General features: G+C 31.8%; 1 protein-coding gene across 1 annotated transcript; it reads left to right on the top strand.

Annotated features, from left to right (window-relative positions):
• The first annotated feature begins 1,039 nt into the window (after window positions 1–1,039).
• On the top strand, window positions 1,040–13,782 carry LOC107191134 (lysosome-associated membrane glycoprotein 1). Its single transcript, XM_015580098.1, has 6 exons — window positions 1,040–1,176; window positions 1,242–1,309; window positions 5,209–5,690; window positions 6,878–7,100; window positions 12,186–12,374; window positions 13,643–13,782. The coding sequence occupies exons 2-6, from the start codon at window positions 1,258–1,260 to the stop codon at window positions 13,780–13,782; spliced, it is 1,086 nt and encodes a 361-aa protein (XP_015435584.1). The 5' UTR covers window positions 1,040–1,176; window positions 1,242–1,257.
• Window positions 13,783–17,162: the final 3,380 nt, after the last annotated feature.

The following is a 17,162-nucleotide window of genomic DNA, read 5'->3' as shown; positions in this document are numbered from 1 at the left end:
CTTGAAAATTATAAAATGAATAGCTGAAAGAAATGTATTAACAAATCAGGAATTATTTCATAATTTAATAATTATTTTATTGGCTCCTGGTATCTAAGGACATATTGTAATTAACAAGATGTAACAAAAACGATCGTTTTGTAAAGGAGTCCATTCCAGTATTGACCCTCGATAAATAAAGACGTGTTCTTCAAATTAAAGTTGTCTCCTTTAAAAGACGTCTAAAATTTCCTAACGAGCAGAGTTCTTCAGGGCTCCACGGGCGAGGATTCACGCCTGATTTATCTCTTTTAAAAGAAATCCCTGGAAAAGGCCGCAACAGGCCCAAGTGGCAACAGTGCGGCCAACCGATGCTCGGACGCGAGATGCCCTAGGGATATCAACCCGAGGCACTCTCGGCGTCGACGCAGGGTCCGTCGTGTGGTGTCGGAGAATACAACAAGTCGCAACGCCAACCACGTGTATTCATTTCTCCCTAGTCCCTTCGCATCCACGCTACAGGTATAATGAAACGTTAAAAAGTTAAAGTTGTCCGGCTAACTTCACAGAGGTTTATTTCAGTACCTGGAATAAATTTACCAAGTGATAGGAGATTTTTCTTCTATACCGGTTTTTCCCCTAGTGGAAGCCGAGTTTGCTCGCGAGGGTACATTTCACAGGTTTTTCTTGGTCAATTTGCAGCGCTATAGGTGACAAGGACCAGTGCTAAAACGAGTGCTGGAAATCCGGGACACCTTTGAATTTCGGAACGATTTATAATAGACAAAACAATGAATGACTGGCGGCTACTGTATGAGATCGTGTATGATAAATTTGATATTAAGTGTTCGCAATTTTAAATATGTTTATTAAATTTATTACATAATACACATATAATATGTAATAAATTTAATAAATATTGGTAAATATCCCTGCAACACCATGTATTTTATCCGCCGACTACATAGCACTACATGAAAGTATACGTTATGTGTCGAAAAATGCGACATTAACGCCATTGGTGACGAGGGCCAGTAGCTTATGACTGACCATACTATTCTAATGGGAGTTAACAGGCCCTGGTAAAGTGTGTGTTTGTGAACGACATTTTCAGAGAGCATAGAGTTTCATTGAACTTTCTTACGTTTTATATCATACTCGACGTATTTATACATATTTTCTCAACTCACGATCGAGGTTTGATTTCTGTATTAATTCTATAAGTATAAAGTAAACCTTTGGTGATTTCTGCTTATTTCCAGTAAACCGGAATTCAGAATGATGTCGAAGTTTTTGCTACTCTTTTGCTTTACAACGCTTCACGTTTTGGGTATGATTTTTTAAACATTTAGAATTCTTATCTTTATTACAGATGACAGTTGAGATTCTGATGCAATATAATACGAAACAATAATTTTTATTCATGTTTCACTGGAAAATGCATAATAATGTTTATTTTTGGCAAAAATTGATTTTATACATTTTATCTTTTTTCGATTATTTATGGTCTCCTTATGTTTTGTGTGCATTATTTTATAACTATATTTCTTGTGTTGTGTGATTTATTGATTTATATTAAAATTTGTTGAGCCATATGTATTACTTTAATACGTCCTATTTTAATTTTATATAATATTAAGGAATGAAGGTTAAAGATGTTGTAGTCAGTTGATGTGTAATAAAAGAGACCTTGTAAGATTTATTTTACTTAAAATAACAAACTACTCAGCTTCTTTCTTAGGTTTCTTAAATACTTAATTGTTTGTGGGTATTATCTGTAAACAAATCTCTTGCATACAGATTCTTCTAGATGTAATAAATACAATATTAATGTTTGTAGCATATTTTGTTGAACAAAGAAACTGTCAGGTTGAGTCATAATTGGCTTCAATTTACCTGGTTTAAATATGTTAATTTAAGATACTTTTCAATTAACATCAATTTGTTTCACATCGTCAATCTCTAATAAAGCATAATAATTGTTATAGAATTTCAAGATTCTTGTCATTATATTTATTTAATAATAATTCAATAACTTTTTAGTATCTATAATGATAGTTATTTATGACACAGCCCAATACTTTTTCTGTTTCTTCCTTAATGATAGGTACTACAACAAAATGAAAGTTTTTATGGTTAGTATCTGATGAAAACCAGAAGTTTTTTTTTCAATATTTACTGTTTATAGTCGTATCTGAATCCTTTATCAATGAAACACAAAGGTATTTTAATATAGGAACAATGTTTATTTAATTTATTTCAGAACACTATTAATAAATAAAATAATGTTACAAGAGTCTGCATATAGATATTTTACAGATGTAGAAGTAACATTATTCCATCCTCTTTAATACTGTGGTTATAATATCCACAATGACATACATCTTATCTCTAGCATACCTAATTGTATTTCTACTTTCATATTATCTTTAATTTACATATTGCATATACTATGTAGTTTTATCACCCATCATACAAATACACAATATTCGTAATATTATCCATGCATTCCTCGCCCTAGTGTACTTATACCTCAATATTTATTCTGACATATTTATTTAATCTTTATCTATAGTTCTTCTTTAAATTTTTTTTATCTTTATCTTATGTAAGCATTAACCTTATCTGAATATGCCTTACCCATACTTTGATCCTTATGTCTTTCCCCTCATCATTCTTTCTTCTTATTCTTTTTCCTGTTTTGTTATTTTCTTCTCTTTTATAATTTCAGCATTTTATTTTCTTTCATCCTGTGTTTTAAGTAATACCTTCCATGTTCTTATTTTTCTTCTCTCACTTCTCTGTTCCTATGTAGTAAATGTTTTCATGCTTATAGTTTCTCTCTGCAAACTTTATACTTTCTTTTCTCTCCTTTCCTTTAATGCTTGTATTTTACCATTACCATTCTAATTGTGAATCTTGTCATCCTTAGTAGCTTTACTTCTCTGTTCTTCTTCATTGAATATCTTAGTAGCTCCAGTATTACAATTTTTTATGACATTTGTTTATCTGTCTGATTCTTTTACTTTGCCTCTCTTTCACGTTTCTACATTTTCTTGTCCATGCTTTCTAGTTTCATCTCTTTTCTCCATTTCTTTTCTCAGCTCACCCCTATTACTCTGTCTATCTCAAAACGGTTTTAAGTAACTACTTCAAAAATTTCCTTATATGCAAGTGAGTTTTTCTTCCTCTGTCTTTGTTCCTACTATCTTCATCTTAATCAAATGTTCCAGTATATTTCCTATAGTAAAGTTTGATATCAAATGGTTCATTTAACCTTCATTTTGCTTCCTTGTATATAATTAATTGTGTTTTCACACAATTTTCATTTAATATGGTCCAGAACAAAATTAAATTCTCTGTTGGCATAATTTGTATTCATCTGACATAGCTCGAGAAAGTTTTAATAATCTTCACATAATTGTAATTTTAAGGAAAAGTATTCCTACATATTTTTTGAGGAAATTGCTGTCAATTAAAACAACTCCTAATAGGTTGATCGTATTATTATTATTGGTTTTTATGATCTGTAAGTAATCCTCAATTTTTTGATGGATTTTTTGAAAATTTGTCTACAGTATAAAAATAGAACTAAGTGTATCTCTATTACTCACTAATTTTTTACCCACCTCATTCTTTCAGCATCCTCCAGATTGACCCTCCAAAATTTTTACCAATTTGTCTTTCTCCTCTGACCCTTCTGTCCTGCTTTTTTACGAAATTCAACTTAATTGATTATGCATGTTGCCCATTATTCTTATTTCTACCTTCAAAAATGTTTAATTGTGCAAACATGTATTTTTTTTGTTTTTATAAAACAATATAAATGTACAAAATTTAATTTTATAAATATGTCACTAGTCAAATTGATTTTCAAAGTCCTTTGTAATATACTCATAATTGCAGAATATTTTGAAATTATAAGTAAATATTTTGAAATTATAAGTAAATATTTTGAATATTTTTTATGAAATATTCTGCACTCTTTGATTAGAAGATGTATAAATAGTGAAATAAATACAAAATACAGCAATTTTTTTGCAAACAGTCAAATATTCAAATCAAACAATCAAATATTACATAGTTATGCTACTAAGTGCTTAATTTAAGCTTTTGAAGCAGATTTGGATTGATGTAATTAGAATCAACTGAGAAATGTGTTCGCTGTTGTTCTTATTAGTATTTCATACTAGAATTTGTTCATATTTTAAGACAATCTACTACCTACAGTACAACAAAAAAATGTCAAATTTCAGTGAATAATATAATTGAATAAGTACCTGAAAACTGCTTCTTAACTAAATTAGACTTGTGATTATCCTTTGTTAATTCCATAAGAGAAACCACTTTTCGTTTACTTTCAACCCTTATTAGTAGACTGCGGATGTTATTTTGACTTTGACAGAACCCTTAAACAGAGTGAACAAATGTCTGTTTGACTCCCATATCTGCAAATTAGCCTACAAAAATCTATATTTGCATAAATATCCAGAGTCTACTTATTAATATCAGGATAGTACCAACTAAAAATGTGACTTTTAGTTTAAATTCCACTTTTCCTGCCTACTGTGTAACTATTATCAAGAAAATCAAACATGTTAAAACATGCAAAATGTTACAAGTCATTCCTGAAAAAGAAAAGATTAGCAGCAATATTGCATTAGGACACTTAACTGTCATGCCAGGCATATTGAGAATTTTTAACATACTTAACACATTGGTTGTCATGGCAGTCATTGGTGTTGAGCATATTTGAATTGTGTGAAAAAATATTGTATTTCTAAACAGTCACATTTCCAATCTTATAAGGATACTTATTGTTAATAATAGAGTAATGATCAAAGTAATAAACAGATGTATTTTATCATAATACTCCCCCAATAGTAAAGGAGTGGGGGATCAGTGTGATAAGAATTTCAGTTGCATGGCTTTAATTTGTTAATAGTGGCAATAATTATAGAGATATTATAAATTTATGTACTGATTTAATGATTTCAGAAAACAGACATAAAAGAAAAATTTTATTTTTAATTTTTGTATCAAAATTAGTTTCGTGATAAGTTTCTCTAAGCATGTGTCCACAATTTCAAAAGCATAATTTAATCCATGACAGCCATGAATGATATTTCTTTGTATTCTGCAAATTTAATGTGATTTAACTTTTCTAACTTTGTTATTGAAAGAAATATTAACAGAATAATTTGGTATTATATGTTCTTTTTACAATAGGTCAGAAACAAGGTGTGTCCCCCATAAAGAATGACCATCTTCCAGTTACTGTCATATCTGAACAGAGTGGTACTGCACAAAATTCTGATGCGAAAGTTTTACCAAACAGTATAGTAAAATCTGAGGATCCTGTTCTATTAGGGAATATTGAGAACGAAGAAAAATTAGATGAAAATGCAACTACTACACAAAATACTAGTAGTAATGCATCACATACCATGGTTGTACCACCAAATTCTACAACTGTACCACTGGTACATCCAGTGACTATGACCACTACAGTTAAGCCAGTAGATTCAACTACAGTAGATACCACTACAGTTAAGCCTGTGGATACCACTACAGATAATACTGTAGTTACTACTCCATCATTACCTCCTGCATCTCCTGCTAAATGGATAGTCAATGGAACAGATAAGATCTGCATTGTGGTACAGATGTCTGCAGAGTTCAACGTTACATATGAAAAGGCCAACCATACGGTTTGTATCAGAAATGAACAATCTGCCACTATGTACTAAACTACAATTGAAAAATTTGTAACAAAACTTACTCTTATAAAAAAGATCTAATTTTCTAAACAAGCGAAACTTTTATGTTCTTTAGAGTTTAACAAATCTGTTTCATCTTTTTTGAAAATACAATTAGAATTTTTTCACTACAATGAAATCAAAAGAATGCTGAGTCGAGAATGAAGGGACTTAGAAGCTATATGAACAGGCGCATATCACTGTATTGTAGTCACATGTTTATCATAGTTTTATCTTTTATTTATAATTTATTCATATATAACATAAAATTTTACTTATAAAATATATTTTTCAATTTATTTATTATTAGTAAATCAGATAGACGAAGTATAGAAAGCATATGGAATGTGGGAAATAGGTTAACCACTTGAGTACTAATTTAATTTAAAAAAATGTTTTGGAAATATTTGTTTTAATTTCTTTCTTTATTTCCTAATACATCATTGTTACAAAGAAGCAAACATATAGTTCATTTTTCTGACGATAAAATGAGCTCTCCATAAAACATGGTAAATAATTTCAAATAGTTAATAATACTAAGGATTGGAAGAGAAAAAAACAAACAGTTTCAGAAATAATAATGAATAACATTAATAATACATTCACAGTTCATGCTATGACTGTTTAGTATCATCTTACTGAAACTTATTTCTTATATTCTCTACAATTTTTGAGTTTGTGATTCACAAATTTTCAACTGGTATTAAAAAGTAAATTTAAATTCACCAAATAGTGATTCAAACTGAATTATAAACCACACTTGTCATTGTGCATTTTAGTATAATAAATATGTGATGAGTCAGATATGTCAAAGTACCCAAGTGGTTAATTGAGATATTATGTCTCATAAATAGACTGTATTTTATACGTTTATGGCGCAAAGGAGTATATAAAATGCAAAAAAAAAGATGAAACTTTCATTAAGTTTAATATATTTATTCTTTTATTCCGAACCTGATAAACTTCTAAAGAGAAAAAAAGTTTCGTTTTTAATTCTATCTTTAAAAATTACTTTATAAAATGTTATTTTGCATAAAGATCCGCAGTCTCGTTATAAGTAACACTCGTTATACATGATAGTTAATATTACAGTACTTTAAAAAAAAGTAAGAGTAATATTAATGAATATATTTTTTCAGACTTCTTATAAAGTATTTGATATGCCAGTAGACAATGCAACTACAAAAGCAACTGGAAACTGTGGCCAATTTGAACAAGTGCTCACATTGACGTGGTCTTCTAACAATGATACTAATGGCAATATGTCACTACACTTTGTGAGAAATGAAACTGCAAAAGATTATTTTATTCACCATTTAGAGGTTGTTCTTCCACGAACAGATTTTCCAAATACAACATTGAGTAAGAATTTACATTATATATATTTTATGTTTTCTAATAATTTGTTTTGTTGGACAAAACATTTGTTCACATGTTTTGATTACTAAAATATGAACCGTCTCTATTGGTGTCTATAAAACAAGATATTCTTATATCATCCTTGATATCATGCACAAAACAGCCTTCATAATTTCCATTGTACATATTATAGCTGACTGTTGTTCGGACAGTATAATTAAGAAAAACAATGTACATAAGTGAACTCTTCCCATAATATTGTGTTTAATAATACTTTTATTTGTGTAATGAGTATAGCAGATGTTGAATAATTTATTTTATAAATTTTTACGTTACGAATATTAGATCAAAGTTTTGTACAAATTAGAACAGTTTTTGATATATGGCCCACTATATTGAGTCATTGTGAATTTTTTAAATCTAAGTTCAAATTCGTTGTTAGCAATCGGCAAAACCCTCGGGAACAATTTTTTTAATTATCGGACTGATATAAAAGTCGGTGCATCAAACCGTATGGACTGACACGTTAATAAATGTCGACTTCTTTGATTCCCCATATTTCAGGAACTAATTGTCGGCTGAATTTAAAAATGAAAAGTATCATTTGGCACGAAATTCAGTTCCAAAATCGTGCGACTAAAAACGAGCGATTTTTCAGATCACTTTTTCACTGGTAGACATCATTGCATGAAATTGTTAAAGTTAACTACTGGGTATTACGAAGTACATACATTACTTCTTTCTCTGTGTGGTAGGTTTCCTACTTTTATACAATTTTGCGGACGTTTGATTTGTTGGTGAGTCTTTTCTGTTATGTCAACATAGTGATATGGAGATAGTGAGATAATTATAATCGGAGGAAATGGAAATGCTATGATATTCTGGGTATTGCGATATTATTATAAAAACGGATCGACAAAGCGTGCTTATCGATTGTTCTTTCTTTAACATCTTCTTTTGTTGGTGAAAGTTCTGTAGTTAGAAGATTTTCAAATGTCTATTTAGTCCATTTTGTGTACTTAATATTGAATGCCAGCAAATTATTTTTTACATTCATTGCACTAATAAATAGTAGACTGTTAAACAAAATACTATGCAAACTCACTTATGCACATTTTTATTCCTTAAGTATACTACATACAGACAGATCAGAATTTTATCAGGAACCTTGGATTTTGTCCAAAGAACCATGCTAACTCCTAAAGAGTACATTGAATCTCACAAGTTGCACCTACAAATTGTGGCCCAAATTCCTTAATTATCTTCTTCTGAGATGTAGGGGAGGACATATTAAACAACCTCAGATAATAGCAATGAGCAACTTTTCAGTGTTTTTAAGAAATAAATTGCTAAAAATATGAAATCTTTTTTGATGCGTCTTGAGCATACAAATTAAATTCTTGTTATTGAAGAAACACAGAGCAGACAGTAAGGCCACGTACGCACTGACGACTGCTACATACAGAAGAATAATTAGAGGTTATGTATGGAGTCGCCGACGACTAGGAAACCACCAGCGAAGCAGGTGACTCTCTAGTCGTGGCGACTAGTAAGGTGCAATGATTCAAATGCACGCTTACGCACAACGAGCAACTTTCTGGGTGACTCAGGAAAAAGAATAATTGAAATGACAGAAATATCCATTCTGCTCGATGGTCAGTGCATTACCGACAATTTTTTAATTACCCAGCTAGTCTCCTCGTACAGTCACCTGGGTCGAAGTTGCTCAACATTCAGTCGACAGTGCGCAATAGGCCTAAGGCTAGATTGCAGTATTAGACGTTTTCTTTGTCCGGGTTTAATGCCCACATCTAAACAACTACCACATCGCTTCTTTGAAAGTGTATGCAAAATTAAGACATAGATTGCATTATAACCTGATATCAATTTTAAACGTTAAACTGTTCGAAGGAATGTTTAGTACTGTTTCCGCTTATTTTTTATACAGATGGACTTACATTGAAGCTCGTAAAAATCGCTAACTAGTTAGTAACTAGTATAGCTCTCCTTATTTGTGAACATAAATTTAGGCAATGGAAACACATGTATGATAGGTTTCAGGTCTCTTTCTCGGTGTTGAATTTGTCCACAATTAACAAACTTTTTAATAATTTAAAATATTGCCTTCTTATAAATATATTAAATTGCTGTTCATAATAATTCTGTACATACAGCAATCTTCACGAAAGAAAAATATGTACTTTGTAACTGCTCTACTGCACTTTTACAGAGAGAAACGTAATTGCAAAAGATAAACTGAGTTCGATTGACACGAATGAGAATATGAATGAGTGAAGGATTGATTTGTTTAAATGCAAAATGTGCAACCAGATATTCAAACTAGTATATGGCAAATATAACTTTTGTAATTAAACATCTGTTTTAATAAGAATGTGTTTCATATATTGAAGAAATATTTCTGATGAAAATGAGTTTACACATATTATCAATTTTTATTTTTTTTTTATTTAGAATGTGTATAATACAGGTTCTTAAAACCGGTATTATGCACAGGGACTTAAAACCGGTATGACTTTGATACCGGTATTATACCAGTAAAGGTATACTGAAACCGATATATTACCGAAAACCGAAATATATACCGGTATAGTACCGGTATTTTATGTTTCGGTAGAAGTCCCTGTAAAATACTGGTATTATACCGGTATATATTTCGATTTTCCGTAATATCGGTTTCAGTATATCTTTGGTATTATATCGATATTTTTCGGTTGTACCTTCAAAACCCTAATAGAAATCGAAATACGAAAATATCGATATGATATTATACCGCTGTATAAAAATACCGGTATATTTATTGATATTTACTCATAATTTTTTCAGTTCATTACATTTTTGAAGATACATTTCATTATATATTTACGACGTAAAACTTAAAAGAACAATCTCGAAGAATGTATGTGCATGAAAGAATTAAAGAACGTACAATATTGGCAACTTCTAACGATGCCTGTGTATGTGCATATTGGTCCTTATTTGTCTCGCCATAGCATTCTTTTAATTCAGTGAGACATTTTAACATATTAGACATGAAATGCCATTATGTAGGACAGTTTTAAATTGGCTTTTTGTATCGCCTTTAATAACCTGTTCATTTCTTTGTTTGATTGCATTTGATTTTTTAAAAATTGTGTACATCATATGAACATCAATATGGAAATACATAATCTTCGATGTTTTTCACCTTTTTCCTGAAATAGTCCTAATTAGTCATTTCACTTGTCATAGACTCCTTCGTCGTCTGATTTTCTGTCATCATCTTTAGCACCTTTAGCAATTGAATCTGAATGAGTAAAATTTATCGATGTAAAAGATTTGATACAAGATTTTGCAAAATTAAAGTCAAGAAAAAACATATCAAGTGAAAGTTTATTTTAAAATACCTTTTTGATGTTTGTCTTTTAATAATATTTATTTGTGAATCATTATTCTTCGTTATGATTAAATGTTTCTTAATTTTATTTAGAATAATTTTAATTTTGAAGATTTATATATTTTATTGCATGCTTTATTACAAAATCTCCTCCCCCACCGCTTTTTAACGAGCATTCTTTTGTTTGGTCTAAACGCATTATAAGGCGGTACCGATACATGTCGCGACACTTGGCGTTTGGGATTGATGCGTCGTTCCGATGATTGTAACTTTTGTAGCATTGTAAGGTAATTGTCCCAGTTGTCGATCAAGACCCAGTTCTCGATCATTTTTATAAATGAATAGCATTTTAGTTTCAGAATTATTGTTTAACCGGTTTGTGAGCTTTCTTTATAACTCCTTTTCTCTTAATCGACTACTAGGACAATTACTGATCGACAACAAGTTCTGACCGTAAATTAGTGATCGACGTCTGGGTTATCAACATTTTTATTCTCAGTTGTATCTTCCACATTTAAATATACATAGAATCTAATTTTTTATTTTGCTATTATTTATATTAGTGTTAAAATTAACTGTTAAAATCAAAAAGATTTATTTTTCATTTTTTCATTAAAAAAGTGTCGACTTCTTACTAACTGATCGAAAATTGGGACAAGTACATTATTTTTTTACATTCGCGATCATACTATACATAGTACCAGAAAAATGCTGGTAATTATATTGGTTTCTCGGTACTACAGTGATTGCAGTACTACATCGGTTTCGATCTAATTTCGCTAACATTATATCGGCTTTAAATAACTGCTTATAAATCTTTTAAACATTGTAATATAATACGAAAACTGAAAAAATTAACGGTAAATTTAGGTAAATATACCGGTATTTTCGTATGTCGGTTTCTATAAGGGTTACGAAGGTACAACCGAAAAATACCGGTATAATACCGGTATTTCAAGTTTCGGTAGAAGTCCCTGGTTTAATATATTGTTGAAGTTTTCTTCATGTTAGTGAGTTTGCAATAGTTTCAGTTATTTCAGTTAAAATTGTGTAGTAATGTTTTCACCCTTTGCATACAAATTATAGACATAATACATATAGGTTGTAAATATAATGCGATAAGCATTGAATATGCGCAATATAAAACACTTAATGTAAAAATGTAAAAAAACGCAGAGAAAAGAGTTATTTTCATTTATACAGGTGTCCTACAAATATGGAATATCCTAGAACTTGCATAATAGAATGATACGACATAGTAAATAATACTATATAATATAGTTTCAGAAGATATTTTATAATTTCGAATGTACGAATAAAATATTTTTATGTAAAAAGGATGCGACTGGTCCTTTTCCAAAGAACTGTATTATTTCTTTAAAAGTTGCGAAGTCTGTATAGCAATAAGATACATTCCTGAAATTATGAATGAAACTATGTTTGAACACACGTTTATCAGAAAATCTAGTAAGATTATGCAAAATAATCTTATTAACGTTAAATAAAAATGATTGAAATTTTAGTTTTCATATACTGGTTTGAAAACTTTGTTACATGTGTCTGATTGATGCGGTACTGTATGGAGAAGCGGAGAATAAAAATCGTCTTTTTTTCTCTCATGGAGATTATTGTAATTTGCTAACATTATTATATATACTCTTTTATTTAATGTATAATTGTATGGTTTTTTCTAGATGAAAGTATGATTCTGACACACAAAGCATCGAATTATGTAGCTGGATTAACCAATTCCTACAGATGTATGATGAAGCAAAAGCTGAACTTGAAGCAGAATGGTACCAACGAAACGACTGGTTATATAATTTTGTCAACGTTACAATTTCAAGCGTTCAAAACAGATAATTCCACTACTTTTGGTTTAGGTAGGTTTTAAATAATTAACGCACACACATATGACCATTAATTTAAAAAAGCACATAGTTTCTTTAAAAAGGAAAAAAATCAATAATTTTTATATAAACTCTTTTGAAATGTATTATTTAAACAAATTCTTTTGGAAGCTAATAATATAGCTGGATTCCTTATAAAGGAACATAGTATTACCATTTAAACCGTGTTCCTATCTCTAATAGTACTTTCCGAGATATTCGACCAAATACATTTCACACGTCTAACTTTGAGGACTGTTTTCACCCTTCTGACATGGATAATAAAAGCCAAAAAAAATACGTATGAAATATTTTCATGAGAATTACTTTTTCACAAAATTGCATCCAAATCGGTGATTTCTAGTTTCGTATGTTTCCCTGTAAGTGTGATGTAGACTTACATATGTCATAATATATATATATATATATATTGGAAACGAATGGCAATATTGTGGGTAGTTATATTAATGGTAAATATTTACGAAAAGGGACCCAGCTCCAATGACCTTGATTTTGACATATATTATCAAGGTCAACAGTCTGAACAACTTTTCCCTATACATGTACCCGTCGCTCGGGCTTAGTTTGTTTAGATATTCGCAAAAAACTCTTGTGAAACTTAGGTTACTACATAATAAATTTCATGAATTTATAATATTCGATTTTCATGAATTAGATTGTCAAGAAAGAGTATTCGGAGTTGGTTGGTGATAGGTACTTCTGGCGGGGAGGGGCGGCTCCTCCCCCAAAACAATAGACGAATTTTGTGAACCTTTGTGATATTTAGGTTACGAGCAGATTTCATTCAGGAAATTTTAATATCGGATGTTTAAAAAGATAATTATTTACAAAAGGGGATCTAGCTCTGATGACCTTGACCTTCAAATATCTAATCAACATTATGAAGACCATATACCACCCAGTGTTAACCACAAACCCAACGTGTATCAATAACTAAACTTGTGGGATGTTGGGAGCGCGGTTAACACTGGGTGGTGTGTCTTTAACCAACTCTGATCGATACATACTACCAGTCAAATCTAAGTTTAACAAAAGTTTTCTGCGAATATTTCGGAAATTAAGCCCGAGCGACAGGTGCATGTATAGGGAAAAGTTGTTCAGAATGTTGACCCTGATAACATATGTCAAGGTGAAGGTCATCGAAGTTGGGTTCCTTTTTGTAAATAATTACCATATTAATTGTTTATTCTATATACTTCTTTTTTTTTCATATTGATCAATTTCTCGAACTTACGTTTCAGCCAAGGATTGTGCTTTCAAGACGTCTGATGTCGTACCGATAGCAGTAGGCTGTGCACTCGCAGGATTAGTGATTGCAGTTTTAATTACGTACTTAATTGGTCGTCGAAGAAACCAATCTCGCGGCTATCTTAGCATGTAATTTTTCTATGATTTTTCATTTCCCCTTCACTAATTATGTCAATAATCTATGGTTACGTACTGCATGTTAATCTCAAACAGATTATTGCTTTTTTTTTAAACCTTAGAAGTTTATATTTGACAAATAGCTATGATTACTTTCATTTTCTAAATCAAAGGTCGATAAATCAGCATACAGCGTTATCTGTGTTCGTAGAAATTGATCTTCCTTTAATTAATTACGTGTACAGGGAATTTTGTAATACTAATACATTACTTTCGTGATACTCTTTTTCTATATTCAACAAAAGTATTATTGGTCAATATGCCATGCTGATTTCAGATTGTGATTAATATTACAGAATAAGTTTTCATTATATAATGTAACTATCTTGCTCGCAAAACGTGATAAAAACTATTTTTAAAAAATAAAAATTGTAATTCGAAACTATGAAAAGCGAGCTTATTATAATAACAACAGTGAAATATACGTAATTTATAATTGCTGTCCAATTCTTAAATTATTATTTGCGTTTTTCGGTAGTAGAATCAGTTTGAAAATTCGATGAAAACTAATACAATGTATAACGAAAAAAGTATATACTTTTTACTGTGATAATACTTTAATGAGAATTAAATCGGTTCAGAAGAGTATCATATTGTTAACACGCAAAAAAATTTGTTTGTAAGGACGCATCTTTTCCTATAAAATTGCATTGTTTATTCGTAAAAATATCTGTAATATATTTTACATCTCTTTATTAGTAGTTATAACACTGATAATTCTAGCGGAAAAGAATATTAGGCTATATAATAATGTCGGGTCTTTCAGTATAAGCCTGTCTTTACGAACGAAGAGCTTGGTTGCTAATAAATTACAATATATTTAAAAAATAGATAATGTTAATTATTGTACCGAATACTTCTATTTAATGTAATTTCTCGGTTTTCTTATAACTTAATATTGACATTTATGCGTTACATCTTCCAAAAACAACGTTAGCATGTTTATATACAGAATTACAAATATATCAGCCCATGAATTTTTAAATAATGGTAGAGACTTCGTGGCCTCAGGATACGTGTATATAATGAAGGCAGTTTACAAAATCTGTGATTTTAGCATTCTTTACGTTATGCGAATGGTGAATTCGCAAGTTACATTTAACCGAATTCGAGTTCAGCTAGTTATTCTTCTATAGTGTTCTATAGTATGTCTGTCGAAATGGCGTACCGAAGTTTCGGGAAAAGGAAGCCGCCTAACCTATCCACTTCTAAGAATAAGTTCAGAAACGATAAGACATGCACGTGATGCAGCGATACGAAGATTGCAACTTTGTATTGACGCAAACGGTCACCACTTCGAGCATCTCCTGTAATGTAAGAAAGTTTATTTTACTACCACATTTGACCTTGCATGACTCTCTCGCTTACACATCGCAGAGGGAGGGGAGAAAGCGACTAGAAGGCGATGAGGAGAAGAAATGCTGCACGCATGTATTGCCTCCACACAGCCGTAGGAGAATCCCCCACCAACAACCCCATTAGAAAGAGAAGTCTGTGACTTCATGTATTATCCTTTCACTTTACTGTCAACCTCATCCCTACATCGCGCAGTCTGTTATATATGTCTATGACTGTTCTAAGTGTAAAATATGTAATGTCAGATCCGAATCTCATGGAAGGGTCCGCTTGAATCAGCTTGGGTCGGCTGCAGTGATGCCAGAATCGTGGTACGCTTTACGCGCTTTACCCCCACCACTCTCCCACTCTGACGTACCATCAACTCCCACCATGACCTACCGGCGTCTCCCACTTTACGTCCACCGTGCTGGTACACACAAGCATATTCAGCCCTGTCCGTGTGCACTGCCCGTTTGAGAGACGGTGAACTATAGTGGCAAAAGAATGGGGGGTCCACCTTCAACGTCTATTTAGTGATGGGTAACCGAGTCGAGCTGCTCGAGCTCGCTCGAGCCAAATGGTACTTCGAGCTCGATCAAGCACTCAAGCGAGCTTGGGTGACAGTTTATGACCCCACCGGAGACACGAGCTCTGACACGCCAAGCCGCGGCGTGTAGAGATGTTATCTGATCCTCCTATTGTCCCCTGTAAGCCGCCGGCAACCGACCCTCGGGTTACAATGTAACACACAGAACTAAATACCCATGAATAAAAATTTAAATCTTTATTCCTTTCAGTGTACTTTCTTAAAAATGTTATGGATTTAGGAATTTAGGAGATTCTCCTGATGAAAATAAGTCCAAACCCGACATAAATCGGGCTATATTTAATAACCTACAATTTGTAGCGTGACATAACGTATGAATAAAAATTGTTTTCGCTGCATTTCTCTAAAAAAATATATATTACAAATACTGGGGCACCTATTACAGAATTTTCCCTAATTTCTCGTTTGAAAATTGCAGTTGAAAAAAATTAATAACTTTGAAAAATGCTAACAAATGCAAATTTCTTAATGAAATTTTAATGGCTAGATTTATATTTTTACAGTAACAACATATATATTTATAAGTAGGTATTGTCTTTGCAATTTTTCAGATTTTTTTGTGAGGTGCGTCGTGTTTAGAATAATGAAAAATCGATTTGTTTGAAGTTTCTTCCGTAAAAAAGTAACTTATACTTTGAATGTTTGTATTTTCTTTATTAAGTGAGTACATAATCTGATATAAAATATTTTTACATTGAACAAAACAGTATATAAATTAAAAGAGTTAAATTAATAGAAGCGATTAAAACAATACTGTATCCACTATATTCTAATGTATTTACTCCTCTATCGACAGCACTTGGTATAGCGCTATTTTGATATTTAACTCTATTATATTTTTCTTTATTATGGTCTGTTTTTCGAAAGATGATGCCTGGGAGGTTGGCCTGCCTCGGCGCGTGGCCTGGCGGAGATGCAACGCGAGCTGCGTATTTCGTGCGACGTTGCACGGTCTCAATGCCACTGTGTGTCTCTTTCCATCCTCCGGCACTTCGGCACGCGAGCCTGTCGCTCAGACGCTCGGTAAACCAACTTCCTTCTTTACCCTGCGATTTCCACGTGTAGCGTTTAATAATATACGTGTTAATTTAATCTCCTTTTAGTATGTTGCTCAATATTTGGGTACAATACATTCTTTTAAAAGAAATAAACTTTTTCTTATTTATGTATTTTAACTTTTGACGTGTGAAAACGTTTTGCGTCTCGTCAATATTCTCCGCCATTTCCAGACAATGGATGATTGACGGCCACGTGCCGAACGCAGTCCCCACTCCTTGAGATCATAGGTAGGTCCTTCTCGAGAGGTTTGTAATACGTGTGATAGAGACAGACGACCGTAGGCGAGGACTCACGTCGACGGTCGCACGTCATTGGCCAAGACGCGAAGAGTG

Source organism: Dufourea novaeangliae, unplaced genomic scaffold (assembly GCF_001272555.1).
Source record: "Dufourea novaeangliae isolate 0120121106 unplaced genomic scaffold, ASM127255v1 scaffold240, whole genome shotgun sequence".
Lineage (NCBI taxonomy): Eukaryota > Metazoa > Arthropoda > Insecta > Hymenoptera > Halictidae > Dufourea > Dufourea novaeangliae.
Note: the sequence above shows the minus strand (reverse complement) of the source record. Positions and strands in the feature narration are given on the sequence as shown.